Source organism: Bos indicus x Bos taurus, chromosome 29, assembly GCF_003369695.1.
Source record: "Bos indicus x Bos taurus breed Angus x Brahman F1 hybrid chromosome 29, Bos_hybrid_MaternalHap_v2.0, whole genome shotgun sequence".
Lineage (NCBI taxonomy): Eukaryota > Metazoa > Chordata > Mammalia > Artiodactyla > Bovidae > Bos > Bos indicus x Bos taurus.
The window spans coordinates 29,088,127-29,109,429 of NC_040104.1; the positions used below are offsets into that span (position 1 = coordinate 29,088,127).

The 21,303-nt window shown below is 38.5% G+C and overlaps 1 protein-coding gene across 9 annotated transcripts in view; it reads left to right on the top strand.

The window, feature by feature from the left end:
* Positions 1-21,303, top strand: part of GAS2 (growth arrest specific 2) — a 180,200-nt gene that overhangs the window by 119,482 nt on the left and 39,415 nt on the right. For 5 of the 9 annotated variants that reach the window (XM_027531528.1, XM_027531527.1, XM_027531525.1 and 2 more), the window contains exon 8: positions 9,394-9,447. The exons of 2 other annotated variants lie outside the window; for them this stretch is intronic. In XM_027531528.1, coding sequence (XP_027387329.1) covers positions 9,394-9,447 — 54 coding nt within the window. Of the gene's footprint in view, positions 1-6,654; positions 7,006-9,390; positions 9,448-21,303 lie in introns of those variants that run through there. 2 more of the 9 variants (XM_027531533.1, XM_027531534.1) reach the window with 2 other exon arrangements.

Sequence of the window (21,303 nt, forward strand, 5' to 3'; positions counted from 1 at the left end):
ACATATATTGATTTACTGTGAATAAAAAGTAACATGGTTCAAATTGCATACCTTTCCTGGTAATGAAAAATGGGCTCTTGTATAAAAATGACAAGGAGTTTTAAACAAGTAGCAAGGAGTAAAACTTTCATTTATCTTAGTGGAAACATTGCATAAACAGCCCTTCCTCAGTAGTTGAATGTTGAAAATTCATTTTCTTGAATAGCAAGGATATAAATATTTCATATAATTTAGCAATTTATGGGAGCAGCGATTAGGATTTCAAAACTGTCTAATGGGTTATATTACTTTTAGGGAAAAAATGGTCAGGTTTGCCTCTGATACATGTATAAAATCTCAAAGCATTTATAATGTTCTAATCCATGATGAAAGAAACATGGCTGCTATTACGGCATGAATATTTCCAGACTGAGTACCTTTCTTTGCCCAAATGCCTCAAAACTGAACACTAATTCAGGTAAAGCAAGCAAGAACATTTAAAATGTATTCAAACACTTTAAGATTTCTTCTTAATAATGTCTTTGCTCCATTAAAGACACTCTCATTTCTTTGTAATTTATTCATGTTCAATGAGGCTGGCCCAATAGGATATAATTTACACTTTGGTAACACATCTCTCAAAGGACTTTGCAAATGTTAATGTCTTCTTAACCTCTTCTTTCAGAGAAAAGTATATATCTTGGATGAATGCAAAATAAACAAATAGTGATTGACCACAGCTATAAAAAAAATCAGCTGAATGGATGTTAACCTTTCTGAAATTTATTCCTTGAGAATGAAAACCTTTAAACATAGAAAAACTATGTTCTAATCATAGACTTTGTCCATGATTGCACCCAATACTACATTTGACACTAAATTGGAAAACAATAAAAAAACACAACTTGATATCTCTTAAAATAATTGAAAGAGTAATATATCTGGGCCATTCTCTATATTCCTATTTAAGTTAGAGAAGTATATCAAGTGTGAAGAACAATAAATAAATGAGTTCAAAACCAAAAACTCTTTTCCTTGAGAATTTGCCAATATTTGCCACTTAGCAGTGAGTAGATTTTTAAAAAAAATATTATGTCTACCTTTTAGCTGAACTGGTAAGCATTTTTACTTATATCCAACTGGATCAGCAAAGTTTACCACGCCTTTAAGTTGTACAATACATGCGTGACTCTATTTCACCTTGAATCATTTTCTTTTGCCATTCCACTACATCTAGAATAAATGGATAATATTTTTTACTAGCCACAAATAAAATTATGTAAACTTACAAAAACATTGGAAAAGTAAGCATCTTCAATTGAGGAAATACATAGGACCTATGATTTTTATTCCCACTTTCTGCATTGCTGTGCCTTCCTGCCATTGAGATAAATTCATTGTACCAAATTTATCATGGATTATTTTGTATATATATAGACAATAAGGAAACCAAGTATTAGGAAGTTAACTACTCCCCAAATGTCACACAGCTATAGGAGTTGAAATCTTTCTTTGAATTCAGCATATCTGATTTCAGAGCCTATATTTTTAACTACATGCTTTTCATTCTGTTTCAGACTATCTAGTCTTTGGCATGTTGTGCTGTGAGTATTCTGCTCAGCTTTCAACATCCACTGATAATTGACCTGTACTTAATGGTAGTTCCTAATTTGCTTATTCCTTTGCTGCTGTGGTTTGGTAAAGCATGGAATTTAATAGCCAATGCCTGTTAGAAGAGATTACCCAAGAAACAATCTTAGAAAACAATAACACCCCAACACACACACACACACAAATCAGAAAAACCAGGATGGTTTTCACATTGTTCAACATAGTTACTGATTTTTTTCCCAATATATTGACCAGATTTGAAAGATCTTTCCCAAAAAAATGATTTATTTGGTGAGTGAACAAAGGGATATTCTCAAATTACTACAGTTATATATTTCCATTTCCAGTTTGCTTTTATGTTATCAATATTAAATCCCATTAATTTTGTTATATATGAAAGGATTTTCTGACCATGATATGGTGGGTTGGAGAGATGAAATTGCCTTTTCTACCTTTTAGTATTTTTAATAAAGCGTCTAAATTAGGCCCTTTATTAAAAAGTACAAAGTACTTTTTATGTACAGATTGTGACAAAGTACAATCTGAAAACTTTTGGCATAGCAGTTAATCATTTTGAAATCATTTTCCCTAAACATAAGTTTTGAGTAATTTTTTATAATACTTTTTCCTAATTGTGTTACTTGATGGAGGGTAGAGTATTTCTTTTGTATGGTTTGTAAAGTATACTGTGCTGTGTGTGCTATGCTAAGACACTTCAGTTGTGTCTGACTCTTTGTGACCCTGTGGACCATAGCACACCAGGCTCCTCTGTCCATAGTATTCTCCAGGCAGGAATACTGGAGTGGGTTGCTGTGCCTTCCTCCAGGGGATCTTCCCAACCCAGAGATCAAACCACTGTCTCCTATGTCTCCTGCACTGGCATTCTTTACCATTAGCGCCACTTGGAAAGTCAAATTGCACTTACTTATACATTATGTCATATTTTCACTGGGGCTTCTCTGCTGGCTCCAAGAATGGTAAAGAACCTGCCTGCAATACAGGAGACCCAGGTTCAGTCCCTGGCTTGCAAAGATCCCCTGGAGGAAGGCATGGGAACCCATTCCAGTATTCTTGCCTAGAGAACCTAATGGATGGAGGAGCCTGGCAGGCTACAGTCCGTGGGCTCCAAAGGGTCAGACACACAACTGAAGCAACTTAGCACACGTATTTTTCATTAATACTTTTTGAAAAAATCAGTGTGATTGTTAATTTATACATTTTCTTGATGATGAAGCTACAGATAACAGATATTTAACAATTTTCTCATCAGCTAGTAAGTGGCTGATCCAGGATTAAATTATATTTCTTTAAATATTAAATTCCATACATTTAAAACATCACTGCATTTTGGACTGTTTTCTTGACTATGATGGCTACTCCATTTCTTCTAAGGGATTTCTGCACACAGTAGTAGATATAATGGTCATCTGAGTTAAATTCATGCATCCCAGTCTGTTTTAGTTCACTGATTCCTAAAATGTCGACATTCACTCTTACCATCTCCTGTATGACTACTTCCAATTTGCCTTGATTCATGGACCTAACATTCCAGGTTCCTATGCAAAATTGCTCTTTACAGGATCAGACTTTACTTCCATCACCAGTCACATCCACAGCTGGGTGTTGTTTTTGGTTTGGCTTCACCTCTTCATTCTTTCTGGAGCTATTTCTCCACTCTTCTCCAGTAGCATATTGGGCACCTCCTGACCTGGGAAGTTTATCTTTCATGTCATACCTCTTTGCCTTTTCATACTGTTCATGGGATTCTCCAGGCAAGAATACTGAAGTGGTTTGCCATTCCCTTCTCCAGTAGACCACGTTTTGTCAGAATGCTCCGCCAATAGACAAATCTCAAAATCTCAAAAATGACAGAATGATCTCTGTTCGTTTCCAAGGCAAACCATTCAATATCATAGTAATCCAAGTCTGTGCCCCAACCAGTAATGCTGAAGAAGCTGAAGTTGAACGTTTCTATAAAGACCTACAAGACTGTCTAGAACTAACACACAAAAAAAGATGTTCTCTTCATTATAGGGGACTGGAATGCAAAAGTAGGAAGTCAAGAGATACATGGAGTAACAACCACATTTGACCTTGGAATACAAAACAAAGCAGGTCAAAGGCTAACAGAGTTTTGCCAAGAGAACCAACTGGTCATAGCAAACACCCTCTTCCAACAACACAAGAGAAGACTCTACACATGGACATCACCAGATGGTCAAACCAGAATCAGATTGATTATATTCTTTGCAGCCAAAGATGGAGAAGCTCTATATAGTCAGCAAAAACAAGACCAGGAGCTGACTGTGGCTCAGATCATGAATGCCTTATTGCCAATTTCAGACTGAAGAAAGTAGGGAAAACCACTAGACCATTCAGGGATGACCTGAATGAAATCCCTTATGATTATACAGTGGAAGTGACAAATAGATTCAAGTGATTAGATCTGATAGACAGAGTCCCTGAAGACCTATTGACAGAGGTTTGTGACATTGTACAGGAGGCAGTGATCAAGACCATCCCCAAGAAAAAGAAATACAAAAAGGCAAAATGGTTGTCTGATGAGGCCTTAAAAATAGCTGAGAAAAGAAGAGAAGTGAAAGGCAAAGGAGAAAAGGAAAGATATACCCAACTGATTTACAGTTCCAAAGAATAGCAAGGAGAGATAAGAAAGCCTTCCTCAGTGATCAGTGCAAAGAAATAGAAGAAAACAATAGAATGGGAAAGACTAGAGATTGCTTCAAGAAAATTAGAGATACCAAGGAGACTTTTCATCCAAAGATGAGCACAGTAAAGGACAGAAATGGTTTGGACCTAACAGAAGCAGAAGATATGAAGAAGTGGCAAGAATACACAGGAGAACTATACAAAAAAGATCTTCATGACCCAGATAACCATGATAGTGTGATCACTCACCTAGAACCAGAAATCCTGGAATGCGAAGTCAAGTGGGCCTTAGAAAGCATGATATGAACAAAGCTAGTGGAGGTAATGGAATTCCAGTTGAGCTGTTTCAAATCCTAAAAGATGATGCTATGAAAGAGCTGCACTCAATATGCCAGCACATTTGGAAAACTCAGCAGTGGCCACAGGACTGGAAAAGGTCAGCTTTCATTCCAGTCCCAAAGAAAGGCAATGCCAAAGAATATTCAAACTACCACACAATTGCAATCATCTCACATGCTAGCAAAGTAAAGCTCAAAATTCTCCAAGCCAGGCTTCAACAGTACATGAACCAAGAACTTCCAGATGTTCAAGCTGGATTTAGAAAAAGAGGAACCAGAGATCAAATTGCCAACATCCGCTGAATCATTGAAAAAGCAAGAGAGTTCCAGAAAAACATCTACTTCTTTGTTATTGACTACGCCAAAGCCTTTGACTGTGTGAATCACCAACAAACTGTGGACAATTCTGAAAGAGATGGGAATACCAGACCACCTGACCTGCCTCCTAAGAAATCTGTATGCAGGTCAAGAGGCAACAGTTAGAACCGGATATGGAACAACAGTCTGATTCCAAATTGGGAAAGGAGTATGTCAAGGCTGTATGTTGTCACCCTGCTTATTTAACTCATATGCAGAATACATCATGTGAAATGCTGGGCTCGATGAAGCACAAGCTGGTATCAAGATTGGTGGAAGAAATATCAATAACCTAAAGATATGCAGACAACACCACCCTGATGGCAGAAAGTGAACTAAAAAGCTTCTTGATGAAAGTGAAAGAGGAGAGTGAAAAATTGGCTTAAAACTCAACATTCAGAAAACCAATCATGGCATTTGGTCCCATCACCTCATGGCAAATAGATGGGGAAACAATGGAAACAGTGAGAGACTTTATTTTGGCAGGGGCACTCCAAAATCACTGCAGATGGTGACTGCAAGCCATGAAACTAAATGATGCTTGCTACTTGGAAGAAAATCTATGACCAACCTAGACAGTATATTAAAAATCAGAAACATTACTTTACCAAAAAAGGTCCGTCTAGTCAAAGCTTTGGTTTTTCCAGTTGTCATATATGGATGTGAGAGTTGGACTATAAAGACAGAAGAGTGCTGAAGAATTGATGCTTTTGAACTGTGGTTTTGGAGAAGATGCTTGAGAGTCCCTTGGACTGCAAGGACATCCAACCAGTCCATCCTAAAGGAGATCAGTCCTGGGTGTTCATTGGAAGGACTGATGCTGAAGCTGAAACTCCAATACTTTGGTCACCTGATGTGAAGAACTGATTCATTGGAAAAGACCCTGATGCTGGTAAAGATTGAAGGTGGGAGGAGAAGGGGATGACAGAGGATGAGATGGTTGGATGGCATCACCGAATCAATGGACCGGAGTTTGAGTAAGCTCTGGGAGTGGGTGACGGACAGGGAAGCCTGGTGTACTGCAGTCCGTGGGGTCACAGAGAGTCGAACGTGAGTGAGTGACTGAATTTAACTGAACTGAAAACATCACACAGTAAAATTCCCTTTGAAGTATTGTTTAAATTTTTGGAATAAATGAAACTCTTTGTTTTTTCTTCTGTTTTTGATTTAAGAATCATTTCCCTTGCATTACATAATAATGTGAAATTGTAAAGTTTGAGTTTTCTTTCTTCCTTTTTTAGTCTTCCCAACAAGAATATTTCTTGGTTGGTTTACATGTTCTATGCTGATATAAATATGAGTAATTTTTAAAATGAGTTTTACTAAGTGAAAGTATATGAAGCAATTTTACAGAAAGGGTGTCATGTTGTTAAATTATTGATGAGTCTTCTAGGAGCCAAAGAACAAACCTATGAAATATCTGTCATTATAAATTGTGTATCATCCTTCCAAGGGCCAAGTTACATAAACAGGATGCAGCTAGATTCATTAAGAAACATACTTTATAACTTAGCTATCTTGAGTTTGCACTGAACATAGCATGGTAGCAATTTTACCATTACAACATTGACTGTAATAAATTAGGACTCATTTATTTTGTGGTATCTTTTTCATAAAGTCAGTGAGTTAAGTTTCTGCAGACTCAGTCATGATAGACCTTGCCTTGTCTTTCCCTTCTAATAGTTGACATTTTGCATTTCAGTTCCTCAGTAAATCATGGAATCTTGCTTGGTTCTGGATCCAGAAGGTACCTTCATCATCTAACTGTCAAGACTTTTAGTGAAGAAACCTTACTGATTCATTTCAAATTTTTATTCACTAGAATGGTGTGTTCCACTTATAGTAGTAGTAACATTTTCATTTGAAGCTTGGTTGTATGTTGTTTAGGATATATTCTGTCATTTCCTGCCATCTTGTTAGAGGCATACTAAGACCTTGAGGAGATTCCTTATGTAGATTTGGGGAGGAACAAGATATAAGAATTTGGGTTTAATATTAACGTTAGGATATGTACTCAATTTGTTTTACTCTAATGAAAGTCCTAATGTTACCCCAAAAATAAATAAATCACAGTGAGTTATTTAAAGATATTTACCCCCGTTTCCCTAAAAGAACACCAGCAAGAAATTACTACATTATATGACTTTTCTCCTAGCTGTAGCTTTCTCTCACTTTCATTTCCTTTTATATACCAGCTTCTCTTGCCAACTTCTAATCTTCCTTCACGGTTCTCACACCTTGTCCTTCCAGCACTCTTGGCTGTTATGGAGAAATGCCTTCTCTCTTGCCCAGAGGTTTTATAATCTAGCTTGTATTACAGACATCACATTTTAGGGGGCTATAAACTCCATGGAGAAATTATAATTATTTGAAATATCACCATGTAAAGGACTTTCTCATGCTTTCTCTTTTTAAACTAGCTCTACAATTTTTTTTTCATTTTCACAGAAACTGACACCTGAGTTAACAGTCTCTAACTTTCACTCTAAACATAGTCATTTGTTCATATTTTTCTTGAAACCCAGCCTCATAAAATATGTGGGGCAGAGATAATTGGATAGTACCTCCAAGGCCTCATTTGAAGGCAGGTAAAGGGCAGACCTGGGATTTCAAATTCTCTTCTAACTTTGGCATTAGGCATAAGGACCCCAAGGACTCCATTCTAAATTGCAACACCCAGATAAATAGTAACACAGTAATTTGTCATCATCCACCAATGTGTTGCTGCTGCTGCTGCTAAGTCGCTTCAGTCGTGTCCGACTCTGTGCGACCCCATAGACGGCAGCCCACCAGGCTCCCCTGTCCTTGGGATTCTCCAGGCAAGAACACTGGAGTGGGTTGCCATTTCCTTCTCCAATGCATGAAAGTGAAAAGTGAAAGTGAAGCCGCTCAGTCGTGTCCGACTCTTAGCGACCCCATGGATTGCAGCCTACCAGGCTCCTCCGTCCATGGGGTTTTCCAGGCTAGAGTACTGGAGTGGGGTGCCAGTTAGCCAACGATAATGTTACCCATCTGGAACTCTTCTTTTGATAATCATGGTCTTTTGAAATCCTCGATTAATAGAGAAATTATGAAAACATATGGCACACAGAGCTTTAGGAGTGTTATTGGCCTGTCCACCTACAGCTAAAGTAGGCTTCAGCCTTGCACAGAGGCACTTTGGACCACAATGAATATATCACAAAATCCTGCTGCCATGGTGATATTTACAAAGTCTCTTTCTACCTTCTTCTAATTTCCCTATCAACCAACATGACAAGGAGCTGAAAGTGTTCTCAGACGCCAAGAGAGGAATGAGCTCTTAACCAATCTTGGGTAGCTCATCTATCTCCTGTATTTATTCAATATCTTATAACAAAAAGAAATCCCACAATGAGCACTGGAAGAATTCCAAAGAAGCCTGAATTTTTAATTGACCTACTGGCAGCAAGAATTGAGTGGGATCTTTCTTCATGTACAACATCCATAGATCTGATGGATAACACACACACACACACACACACACACACACACACACACACACACACACATATATGGTAGAGATGAAATATTCTAAGGAAAAAATGGAAGATAACCTTAAATAGTAAGTTACAGCCATAATAACATCTAATCATGGGAGGGGAAATGAATGTTTCCCAAGGATAACTTTACTTTGAAACCCTGATGCTTAGGCAGAGAATCTGGGACATGTCCTTCAATTATAACTGAAGGACTTTCAACCAATCACCTTTCAGATAAACTGGGCATCTCCTGGTGAATATGTGACCATTGTGAGATTTCTAATCTGCATAAATACACTACCTGCGTACATTTTAAATTTCAACAGAAGGAAGTATTAATATACTCACATGTCACACAATTTTCTGAGTGGAAATATAATGGTGAAACCTTGAATAAATGCAAGAGGTCAAGTAAGTAGGGAAGTCAGAACAAGATGGCAGGATATTCACCTAAAACAGGAAATTTCATAGAGAAAATAAAGACTGCATTTACATAACAATTTTCTCTACAGTTTCATGAAACCTTCTCTAGAGCCTGGTATATTTCAGTTGTGGAATCGAGACACAGACTTGATGTCTGTTTTGGGGAAAAATTATTTCCTTACGTGTATCTCTTGTTAAAGTAAGAATTCAGCAAGGAACAGGAGACTGAAGGACCCCCAAAAATGGATAGTTCTAAACATTTACGTTTTAAAGTGTCTACCAATTCTTAGACTGTGTATGCCTTAGTTATCACTTCATGTATATTATTAGGCATTAAACCTTCCTTTGACTCTAGGGTATGAAGAAATGTAAGAATAGTCATTATAACCTGAAAGTAAAGATTTTCTTTAATCTTGTCAAAAAAGATCACAGTTTGCATTTTCAGGTAACATTCATGCGCCTTTCTGCTGTTGAGACAGAGAGCATTTTATGAACTTCCTATCTTCTTGTTTCAGTAGGGTCTTCATGGTTGTGACTATGTCTCCATAGCCAAAGCAAAGCAGACGTTGAAGGTAATCACTTAGATAGTTTAAGTAATGATTTAGTAATTTAAAAACTCAGGGGAGAACTTCTCCACATTGCTTTCGCGGTGGACTCTTGGCCTCCCATCAAGTGAGGGAAGTTGAGCATCCAAAAGTGAGTTTTGTACCTGTTGTTTTTTCCTTTTTCGGTGAGAGTTTTAAAATGCTGGTTCTCCTTTGGTATTCCCATAATAGTTTATAAAAATGGCAACCGTGGGCTTATGGTGGGTGGGTGACTGGCAGTAACCTAGTAATTTTTGTCTTTTCTTAGTGCAGTTTCCTTGCTCCAGTGTGTTCCTTTACTGAGCTTGTTATCAAAATTATTTGAAAGTATAAACCTGGGTTTAGTTTCTGTATGCAATGTCATTTTAGCCTTTGCCTGAAAATATTTAAAATAATATACTTGTGGAATAAAAATGAAATGCCATGTGATTTCAGATTGTTTCCATTCTATTCCCATTGTACAAATTGCCTTTTGTGATTTAACACATGAACCCCATGGATCTTTGCCAAATTTTGGCTCCTGACACCATATCCAACCTCCAGATCATTCAGCAGGGTTTTAACTAATACATGTGATTTATTAGTTTATTATATGAAAAGTGACAGAGATAGCAATGGAGTAAGTCTCTAATTTGAAGCCCTGAAGCTATCAGTGTAGATATAAATATTGGCTCACTTTTCGTTTTTAAATATTAATAATTATGATCCACAAATAGCTTACTTGAGTAAATCTTGTCAATTTCACATAAATAAGTGTTAGAAAAGTCCCATTTTGTCAATTTTTCTTTAAACAGGATGGGTATATCTTGAAACTACATTATGAGAACTAGATTAGATCTCAACAATGTATTGTTAAATGCATTTATTGATTTGTAATTTATTTCTGCACTCATTCATCAAATACATGAGTATGTGCTATATGCAAAGAACTTTTAGAAATCTCAAGGATATTGTTTGTAAGGTGTGTTTCTTTATAAAGATCATGCTTAACTATATAAGTAATTGGTCACACATTAGTGATAATTCTATCAATGGCATATAACTTAATTGGTTATCCACATTAATAATTGGCAAGAAGGAGAAGGAAATGAATTTCCTTAGATCACTTCTAAAATCTCTTCAATGAACCTGAAAATATTCTAGAATATTAGGGTGCATGATCATGTTGGGTGGTAGAAAAACAGCAGCCATAACTTTCCTTGGACCTGTTGAAAGTCATTGTATAATGACTTTTGAAGCAAGTTAGTACTAAATATGAAACCTTAATCCGCTGCTCTGACCCGGCTATGATAGCCTTGACTGCCATCTATCACCATAATCAATTGAACCACTCTTGCTTGCTGGATGTGAAATTTCCCTTTTCATTCTTTAAATGTCTTGAAGAAGAAGGTATTCCTGACAAGTTTCTCTGTGTTCTTTGTTCTTTTCGTGACTTAAATTGCCACACTTCTCTCTGCTTCTCTCTTAAAAACAAAAACAAAAACAAAAACGTTTCATAAGTGTTTTTTAAAAAGGCATGCGTACATCAGGAATGTAGTTCTCTGATAACCTTCATCACGGTGCTTCCTATTTTAGGGTGCATCTCTATAGAAAATATTTCAAGTTGGTATGGTTTCAGTAGGCAGTGTCGATTTTATAGGAGGTTTGTAAAGGAGCTCACAGGTTAGTTCTTTGGGAGGCAGTTTACATCTCTTTTTGAGAGTTTTAGAGCAGTACAGAATTCTCCTCTTTCCTTTTCTTTACCTTCCCATTTTCCCTTGGGAAGAGGAGTAGGGAAGAAAGCAGACTTTGTCAAATTTTGGAAGTGGGTCCTCATCTTGGTCTCTCATTTTTCTTTCAATCTAAACACAAACATAGGATGACAACACTGACATTGACATTTTCTTAATCGAAGTGAAATGCACTATAATCAACGCTTCCTGGAGTCATTCCTCAGAGACCCAGTTCAGTTCAGTTCAGTCGCCCAGTCGTGTCGAACTCTTTTGCGACCCCATGAATCGCAGCACGCCAGGCCTCCCTGTCCATCAACAACTCCCAGAGTTCACTCAGACTCACGTCCATCGAGTCGGTGATGCCATCCAGCCATCTCATCCTCTGTCGTCCCCTTCTCCTCCTGCCCCCAATCCCTCCCAGCCTCAGGGTCTTTTCCAATGAGTCAACTCTTCGCGTGAGGTGGCCAAAGTATTAGAGTTTCAGCTTCCGCATCAGTCCTTCCAATGAACACCCAGGACTGATCTCCTTTAGGATGGACTGGTTGGATGTCCTTGCAGTCCAAGGGACTCTCAAGCGTCTTCTCCAACACTGCAGTTCAAAAGCGTCAGTTCTTCAGCTCTCAGCTTTCTTCACAGTCCAACTCTCACATTCATACATGACCCCTGGAAAAACCATAGCCTTGACCAGATGGACCTTTGTTGGCAATGTCTCTGGTTTTCAATATGCTATCTAGGTTGGTCATAACTTTCCTTCCAAGGAGTAAGCGTCTTTAATTTCATGGCTGCAGTCACCATCTGCAGTGATTTTGGAGCCCAGAAAAATAAAGTCTGACACTGTTTCCACTGTTTCCCCATCTATGTCCCATGAAGTGATGGGACCGGATGCCATGGTCTTCGTTTTCTGAATGTTGAGCTTTAAGCCAACTTTTTCACTCTCTTCTTTCACTTTCATCAAGAGGCTTTTTAGTTCCTCTTCACTTTCTGCCATAAGGGTAGTGTCATCTGCATATCTGAGGTTATTGATATTTCTCCCAGCAATCTTGATTCCAGCTTGTGCTTCTTCCAGCCCAGCGTTTCTCATGATGTACTCTGCATAGAAGTTAAATAAACAGGGTGACAATATACAGCCTTGACGTACTCCTTTTCCTATTTGGAACCAGTCTGTTGTTCCATGTCCAGTTCTAACTGTTGCTTCCTGACCTGCATATAGGTTTCTCAAGAGACCCTCTAGTGCCCAAAGCAAATGTTTGGAGCTGAGCTTTACGTTTGGTGGGTACAGACCCTCTTGGGAGTTATCTGTTCTTTCACCCTTGAACACAGGCAGTTCTGAGAGAACAGGAAGAGCTTGCTAGGCTGTGACAAGCACAGTTTAGAAAGCCTGGACCCCAGGGCTGAAATACCAGGAGCCCAACAGATGCCAAGCTCCTAGTTCTTCCTCCTGGGTGCTGCTTGAGGTCCCATTTTGCTCTCACACTATTCCCTGCAGAATCTCAGCCCTGTGGCCCTTCTCACTCTTGCTAGGGAGGCTTGCCAAACTATTTTCATTTCTGAGTCTCATCATCTGATTCTTTTCCCAGTTTTCAGTTCTCTTTGCCTCATTCTGACCCCTTTCCACAGGTGGGACTTATGCTCTAGTCATCTTTGCTGTTTATACCTAATGCCATACCTTGATCTCAGTCTCAGATATCTATACCACCTTCAGATCTTGCTGGGTATGTACAGGCCTGGCATTAGGCGCCCGCTTTGGGACTTGTTTGGTGTAAATTATTGTTCTCTCTGAAGCAAAATCACCTTTCCTGCCTCCTATTATTGGCACTTCTTAGATTGGTTTTCTTTACTCCCAAGATACCACGTTTTTGACCCTCTACCCATAGCAGATTACAAAAAATGTGGCAAGCATCATTTTAGGTTATGGCAGTTAAATTTTAGCAACATCTGGATAACCAGAGCTAGTGAGGGACAGGCTGATGTGCTTAACATGCCTCCACCCGGTGTTTGCTGCCCAGACATTTCTAGTTAAACACATGAATGCTCCATTTTTATTTTAATGCAACTTGTTATTGTTATCTCCAATCCCATTTACTCTAGTACAAGTATGTCTCCAGAAAAACAGGTGTTTTCTCGTATTCCTAGGCATTGGAGCTATTTATTACAAGTGGCTTGCCTTCATCCTCTTTGATTTCCTAAAAGTGAAGAGCTTTCAAAACACATCTTATGTCTTTAATTAACATACATTTAGTGTGCCATTTTCTTTATTTAAAAAATTTTTTTTTATCTTGATCATTTTTAAAGTTTCTTTCATTGAATTTGTTGCAATATCATTTCCATTTTATGTTTTGGTTTTGGGTATGTGGGTTCTTCACTCCTTGACCAGGGATCAAACCCACAGTCCCTACATTGGAAGGTGAAGCTTTAACCACTGGACTGCCAGGGAAGCCTCTATAGTGTGTCATTTTAAACAGAGCACTTTTGCCATATTTTAAAAGAACAATTCCTATATATATATTTTTTTTTGATAGTGACACAATTATAGATTTATCTAAGAGACAAATAATTGCTTGGGAGACGGGAGAATACTTAAATCTGTACTTAATCTATTGATTTGAAGAATTTAGATCACATTGGGTTAGACATCACAGTTAAGTTAGAGCTCTACCTTTCATGTGTCTTTCATGTGATACATTTTAGGGAGTTAGATATGGGGTGGTGTTCCCAATAGTACGTTATTTACCACAGGGTTTTTCTATCTAATCTGGACTTCAGAAATCCAGAAAAGCTATCAGGAGAAAGAAAAGTCTGAGCTGAGACTCAAATAATAAGCAAAGGTTAGCCAAAAAAAGGAAGGGAAAGTGTTTCAATCAGAATCAGAAAGGGAACAGCAAGCACAGGGGCTCAGGAGCACCAGAGAAAAGAGATAGGGAGGAAATAGAAAGTGATGAAGGGGGTCTAGAGAGAATAAGACTAGAGAGAATAAGGCATTACCAAAATTCTTAGACATTCGGCCTTCAGAGGAGGACAAGGGGAGGAGGGAGAGATGAGAATCTTGTGGCAAGGCAAGACATGTGAGCAGACACACAGAGCCATCTCAGACTACATGTATTATGAAGGCTTTGGCTTTCTCCTGAAGGAAATGTAGAGATTCTGGGGAATTTTTAGAAAGGAAGAGATAGGACTAGATTACATTTTAAATCGCTTAGGCTATAGTGTGGAGAATGAACTGAAATGATATAAAATTAGTGGAATACATCCAACCATATTGGCTTGGGGGATGTATGGGTCATGACAATGTCAGCTCAACCTGGAGACCATCTGATAAGACTTCCAGAAATAATACATACTGTGACCTCCCAGACAAAGCTCTCTATCTAGGTATGTAGTTATTTAACACTGAGACACTATTAAGTTCATCTTTGTACCTCAAACAGAATATTGGAAAATTGACATGTTGACATTGGCTTATTCTGACACGTCTGCCTAGCGTAGAGGCATTGGCTGCGTTTCAGGAGGTCAGAATTCCCACTTGTTAATAAAGTTTCTTTGGTGAGAAGTTTACGTAGAATAAAATTCTAAGCTATATCTAGAAAGTAAAAGAGACTCTTGGGAAATTGGTGTTTTCATAACTGTTGTGGTTTTTTTTTTTTTTTTTTTTTCTTTAAAACCTCTGGGTAATATCAATTGACAAGAATACAATAAATTAATAAAAAGGTACAGGCTTGTGTTCTTATCAACAAGTTTGTTTAGGAATTGTTACCCTAAACTCTTACTCTCCAGATGTTACCCAGATTCTCAGTTCCAGGTCTGCCTGGTGATTTATTGCATGTTTCATTTAGCATAGCAGTGCTATAAAAAATACCCTGCCCCCAGTAAGCCCAGCAGTGAGACCAAGGTATTTTCTATGAAAACTGTTCTTTGGGCCAAGAATCCTCCCTAGAGTATTCTTTGGCCATTTACACATTTCTATATATGAGTTTATTACATGCATACCCAGAAAGCAGTGATTCCAGATGCACAGCTGAATTCACATGGATCTATGTTAACACTATTTACCCTCCTCCTGTTAAGTCCCCAAGAATGGTCAGCAATAGCAATGAACCACCTATTAGGTCCCAGGTACAAATGTCACAGTTAAAGCAGTAAACAAAAACTCTCTTTTCATGTTCTGAGAGTGAGGAAATGAACAAGAAACTTATAAGCCAAGGGTAAGATCGTAAAAAGCCAGATATCAATATTTTAGGCTTTGGGGGCCATACGGTTTCTGTCACAGCTACTCAACTCTGTTGTGTTAGCACAAAAGCAGCCTTAGCCAATATGTAATGAGTGAATATGATGGCGTTCCAATAAAACTTTATTTATAAAAGTAGAATGAGGTTCATATTTGTTGTATTTTGGTGACTCTTGACATAGGTCAATAAATAAATTTAACTATTCTCATGGACTAGTAAGGAATGAGACAGAACACAATAATGTGGAAGAGAGGTACTGTGTGTTGCTGTTTTGGTGACAGTAGTTGGGAAGGCCTCTTTGTGATTGGGTTAAATCAATGTCCAAATGATTAAAGAGAAAATTGTCAATATCATCTATTTGTCTTTCTCTTAAAAGCATAGGTAAAGCTATTAAAGTTAAATCACAGATTACACATTTATAGCAGGTAGGGACCATATAGACCAGATTTACATGTACATAGACTCAATAATTGGAGAAGGCGATGGCACCCCACTCCAGTACTCTTGCCTGGAAAATCCCATGGACGGAGGAGCCTGCTAGGCTCCAGTCCATGGGGCCGCTAAGAGTTGGACACGACTGAGTGACTTCACTTTCACTTTTCACTTTCATGCATTGGAGAAGGAAATGGCAGTCCACTCCAGTGTTCTTGCCTGGAGAATCCCAAGGACAGAGGAGCTTGGTGGGCTTCCGTCTATGGGGTCACACAGAGTCGGACATGACTGACGCGACTTAGCAACAGCAGCAGGCTCATTAATTATTACACTGTTGTTGAAGAGAGTTTCAGGTATCTTCATGCAGTGCCCCAGCCTTCATTAATTTATACTTCCTCTGAATTTCCATGACATTTATTAACTGACAATACTCACATAGTATTGAGAAGAAGTGACATTGGTTGGTATGTCTTTTGTATGTGCTGCCCTGAAGTGTATGGACTCTATTATATACTAGTTTCTATGGCTAGCTTGTTGTCTTTACATTATTGGCACACCATAACTATTAGGGGATTATTTCATGAGGATCACAAAAGTTAAAAAAAATTGCAGCTAGAATTTGAACAAGAAATAGCTCACATTGGTAATTTGTTTTCACAGTATAATAATGATGGTGAAATATTAACAGAAGAAAAAGGAGGGATATACTTTGAATCTCCAGTGTCTCCTCTCTGTAGGGTCAGTTGTTACGTGTGTAGTAGTTGTTAAATCCTGAGCCATAAAGCACATCAGAGAGTGTAAGTTTATCAATAATACAGTATGATATTAGGCTCACTTGGTTAAAGCATGATGGGTAATCTGTCAGATAAGAGGCATTGCTTCCTGTGTATGAGGAGCTGGATAGGAGTCTATGATCTCAGACCTCAAAGATCCAGTTGGAAAGGGATCCAAGAGTTAATAGCATAGATAAAATAAGACAAAATAAAAGCTACCATAAGACAGAGCATGATTTCTGCTATGTGTTCAGTAATTCACTGGACAAAAATTTTCTAAGCACCCACAATGAGCTTGGCACTGTTCTAGGTACTAATGAAGTTGGAGACAGGTGGACCCATGTACACTGGAGTTATCTGGAAAACATTCTAAAAGAAGGTGGAAATTCTCCAGTGATTTGATAAATGAATGCAATTTGAATGTGGAAAGGCATGTTTTTGGAGAATAATAGGGTAAGAATTGTTGAAGAATAGGAAGAACTCTAGAGATGTTTGAATAGTGAGTGGGGCTATCTAACTGGAGATCATGTCGAGAGTTTAAGGAGAGAATAATGTGAGAAAGACTGGGGACAGCTAGGGAGGGCCTTGAATGTAAAAGCCAAAAAATGTGCAACTTAAGCTAATAGCAACAGATAGCAACTGGAGATGTGACTCAGTAGCATGATAAAGTCGAAGTTTAAGGCAGTTAATCTGGGAGAGACATACGGAGAGGTAGAGATTGGAGCAGAACGAATGAGACTAAGTAGGGAGGCAACGAAAGGCAATGAAACTAACTAGGAGGCTATTCCAATAGTTCCCAGAATGTGACCAGTAATAAAAATGGTGCAGAGAGAATCGAAAGAAAAAGGATGGACAGTATAGATAGCAGTTTAAGAGTGGACTTGATTGGATATTGACAGAACAGAGGGAAGAGTCAAAGAAGAAACTAGAATTTTGAAAATGATGATTTTCTTAATATACATTACTTCCCCCACACACACACAAAAAAATTAAGAGAAGAAACATATATAGCTTAAAAGATTTTCTGAGGTCAAGTGATTCTTCCATCAACTGGCTGTAAAACCTTGATCAAGTTATTTGATAAAATCTCTATGAGTCATCTGTAATGTAAATTATGATCATACCCATTTTAAAGAACTGACCACTCTTTCATTCATTCACCAGATACTCCACAAATTCTTTTTTAGGTCCTGAGACTTGAGTAGTAAGACAAGGTCACTGCCTTTAAGGAGTATATTTTCTAGAAGAGACAGATACATTGACCAGAGATGTATCAATACATTTTTAAACCAGGTAATGCTTGTGGTAAAGAATCTTCCTAATTCTCCTGCTAATGCAGGAGACGTAAGAGAGGCAGATTTGATCCCTGGGTCGGGAAGATTCCCCTGGAGTAGGAAATGGCAACCCACTCCAGTATTCTTGCCTGGAAAATTTCATGGAGAGAGGAACCTGGTAGGCTACAGCTCATAGGGTGGCAAAGAGTCAAACAGAACTGAGCACACACACACAACAATACAACACAACACAATTAACATCACCACGCTAAGTTGTTAGAGCTTAGAATTGATCAGGGCTTTACTATACAACTTATGATTGTAATCATTCACATTTTGCTCCACTAGGTTCTATTATATTGTATTGTACTTGATTATATTGTAAACATAATATTTTCAAAAATGACACTTTGCAAAATTTTAAGTGAAGAGTAATTTTTCTGTGAATTTTATGCAGGTGTTTTCTCTGATTATCTGAACAACATATATACTAGTTTCTCAGAAGATGATAGTTCTTCAGAATATAGTTTGATTCAGACAGTGTGAATATTAGACCAACAAAAAGACATGAAAAATCTTAGTGATTGATTCTGATATGAAAAGTAAAAAATGAAACTCCTGGTGCTGGAGAATGCTCCAGCTTTTACTTATACAGAAGAGTGGATTAAAAACCACATTTCATGAAAATTAGAGGACTCTAAAGGTGTGTGAGGTGTAACTATCGAATGTAATAACCTGTGAAATATTAGTGAAATAGCAGAATTAATTTTGGGCCAGCCAAAATAAAAATTGCCAGCCACAAGTTAATCAGTTCAGTTCAGTTCAGTCGCTCAGTCATGTCTGACTCTTTGCAACCCCATGAATCACAGCACGCCAGGCCTCCCTGTCCATCAACAACTCCCAGGGTTCACCCAGACTCACATCCATCGAGTCAGTGATGCCATCCAGCCATCTCATCCTCTGTCGTCCCCTTCTCCTCCTGCCCCCAATCCCTCCCAGCATCAGAGTCTTTTCCAATGAGTCAACTCTTTGCATGAGGTGGCCAAAGTACTGGAGTTTCAGCTTTAGCATCATTCCTTCCAAAGAAATCCCAGGGCTGATCTCCTTCAGAATGGACTGGTTGGATCTCCTTGCAGTCCAAGGGACTCTCAAGAGTCTTCTCCAACACCACAGTTCAAAAGCATCAATTCTTCGGCACTCAGCTTTCTTCACAGTCCAACTCTCACATCCATACATGACCACAGGAAAAACCATAGCCTTGACTAGACGGACCTTTGTTGGCAAATGTCTCTGCTTTTGAATATGCTATCTAGGTTGGTCATAACTTTCCTTCCAAGGAGTAAGCGTCTTTTAATTTCATGGCTGCAGTCACCATCTGCAGTGATTTTGGAGCCCCAAAAATAAAGTCTGACATGGTTTCCACTGTTTCCCATCTATTTCCCATGAAGTGATGGGACCGGATGCCATGATCTTCGTTTTCTGAATGTTGAGCTTTAAGCCAACTTTTTCACTCTCCTCTTTCACTTTCATCAAGAGGCTTTTGAGTTCCTCTTCACTTTCTGCCACAAGTATTAGTTTCTGCAAAAATCCCCTGGTCAACAATTAACTGTATGCTTAGTCATGTCCAATTATTTGTGGCCCCATAGGCTGAAGCCCACCAGGCTCTTCTGCCCATGGAATTTTCCAGGCTAGTGTACTGGAGTGAGTTGCCATTTCCTACTCCAAGGGATCTTCCCAACCCAGGGGTTGAACCTGGGTCTCCTGCATTGTACGTAGATTCTTTGCCACCAGCACCACCTGGGAAGCCCAAGTAAGCACATGTAACAAGGTAATTTGGGGTTTAGTGAACGTAGAAGGAAACACTTGATGTAACATAAAGCAATGGGATTAGGAGAGCTTATTTTAGGAAAAGCTCTAAGGGATGACCTCTCCTAGGAGATGATACTGGGAGTGAGACTTAAACATTAAGGAGGAGCCAGACTTGAGAAATAACAGGGAAAGCTGTTTAGAGGTAAAAGGAAAAGCAAATACAAAGCTTGGCTTATTTGAGGAGCAGGATAGCAATTTTTTTTTAACCTTATATTTGAACAGTTCTGGGAAATGGGAACACCCTGGATGTGCCTACCTAATGTGGTCCTGGTTGGCTGTTAGTCTATGGGCGGACATCACAGCAAATTCAAATGAGACACCCGCCCTCTAGTGTCCTCTGTGGATTATTTAATCCTTTTAATAAGCTTTCTCTCTTCTCAGTGCCCTGAAAGATGGTAAATGCATGTCGGCCCACACTGGCTCAGTGAAATGCATTAATATTTTCTGAAGTAGGAAACCAAAAATTCTGAGAAGCCAGATTCTGTCAAAGAAGAGAGTTTCGTTTATTTATTTATCTTTGTAAATGAGAAGGACTGGAAGCGGAGGGGAACAAGCAGAGTTCTGTTGAGAGGGATGACTTGCATATTTTAGTTGGGTCTGTTCATTCTTATATAAACCAGGGCAAAACAATGATCCCATTAAGTGTTATCTTTTCTTACTTCAGTGCTTATCCTTTTTTGGGGGAAAAAAAAAAAAAAACTAGAATCAGGGAATACTTTGATTCTATGGTGTGGGTTTAAATTCTATCTCCTCGCCCACAAGAAAATTGTGAAAAGCAGGACCTAGGATTTTCTTCTTTATGAAATCTAGTCATTTTTCTCATTTTGGGGCCCATCCTTGTAGCTTAGAAGGTGATGGAGAGACAACAAGGAATAGAATGAGAAGTTTTAGACCTTGACTCTCTTTTCACCGGTGTTGCCATTGTTCTGTTCTAACTAAACTGACTTCCCTTTTTTCAGCATTCTCTGCTGTTTCCTGCTCAAAAGCCTTTGGAAATATGGTTCCACTTTCTGAAATGCACCTCCTCTCTCTGTCCATCGCTTAACATCTCATTTTTTAGTTGTTATTGCTAATGTCTCATCCCCCAACAGACCTTCCTTCCTCCCCACACTGGGCCCGGATAGATTAAGTTTTTCTGTTAAGCACGCTGGAACGTCCCCTTCTTTCACCATTAAGCACCTTAGGTGTGATGTGTGTTGGAGTTGCTCACTGGTTCCTCAATGCCACATATTCTCCTATACTTATTTTTGCATATCAAAGCTGCCTAATCGATAGTTATCAAATGTATTGCACTAAAATAAACAGATATCATTAAGGCATAATGCAGATTTTTTGAAAGTTGAGGGACTCTGAAAACGAATCGGTGGAAAAGTAATTTTTGTAAATTGGCTGTAACAGAAACAAGCAAAACATCAATGACTTAAAGATAGTTTATTTCTCCATCATAAAAATCCAGCCCTAGTTTGATGACTCTGCTCCTCAAAGTTCTCAGGGACTCAGTTTTTCCAGCTGAACACCACTGTCGCTACTGGTGGGTCTCAGGTATATGGTCCTGGGTAGC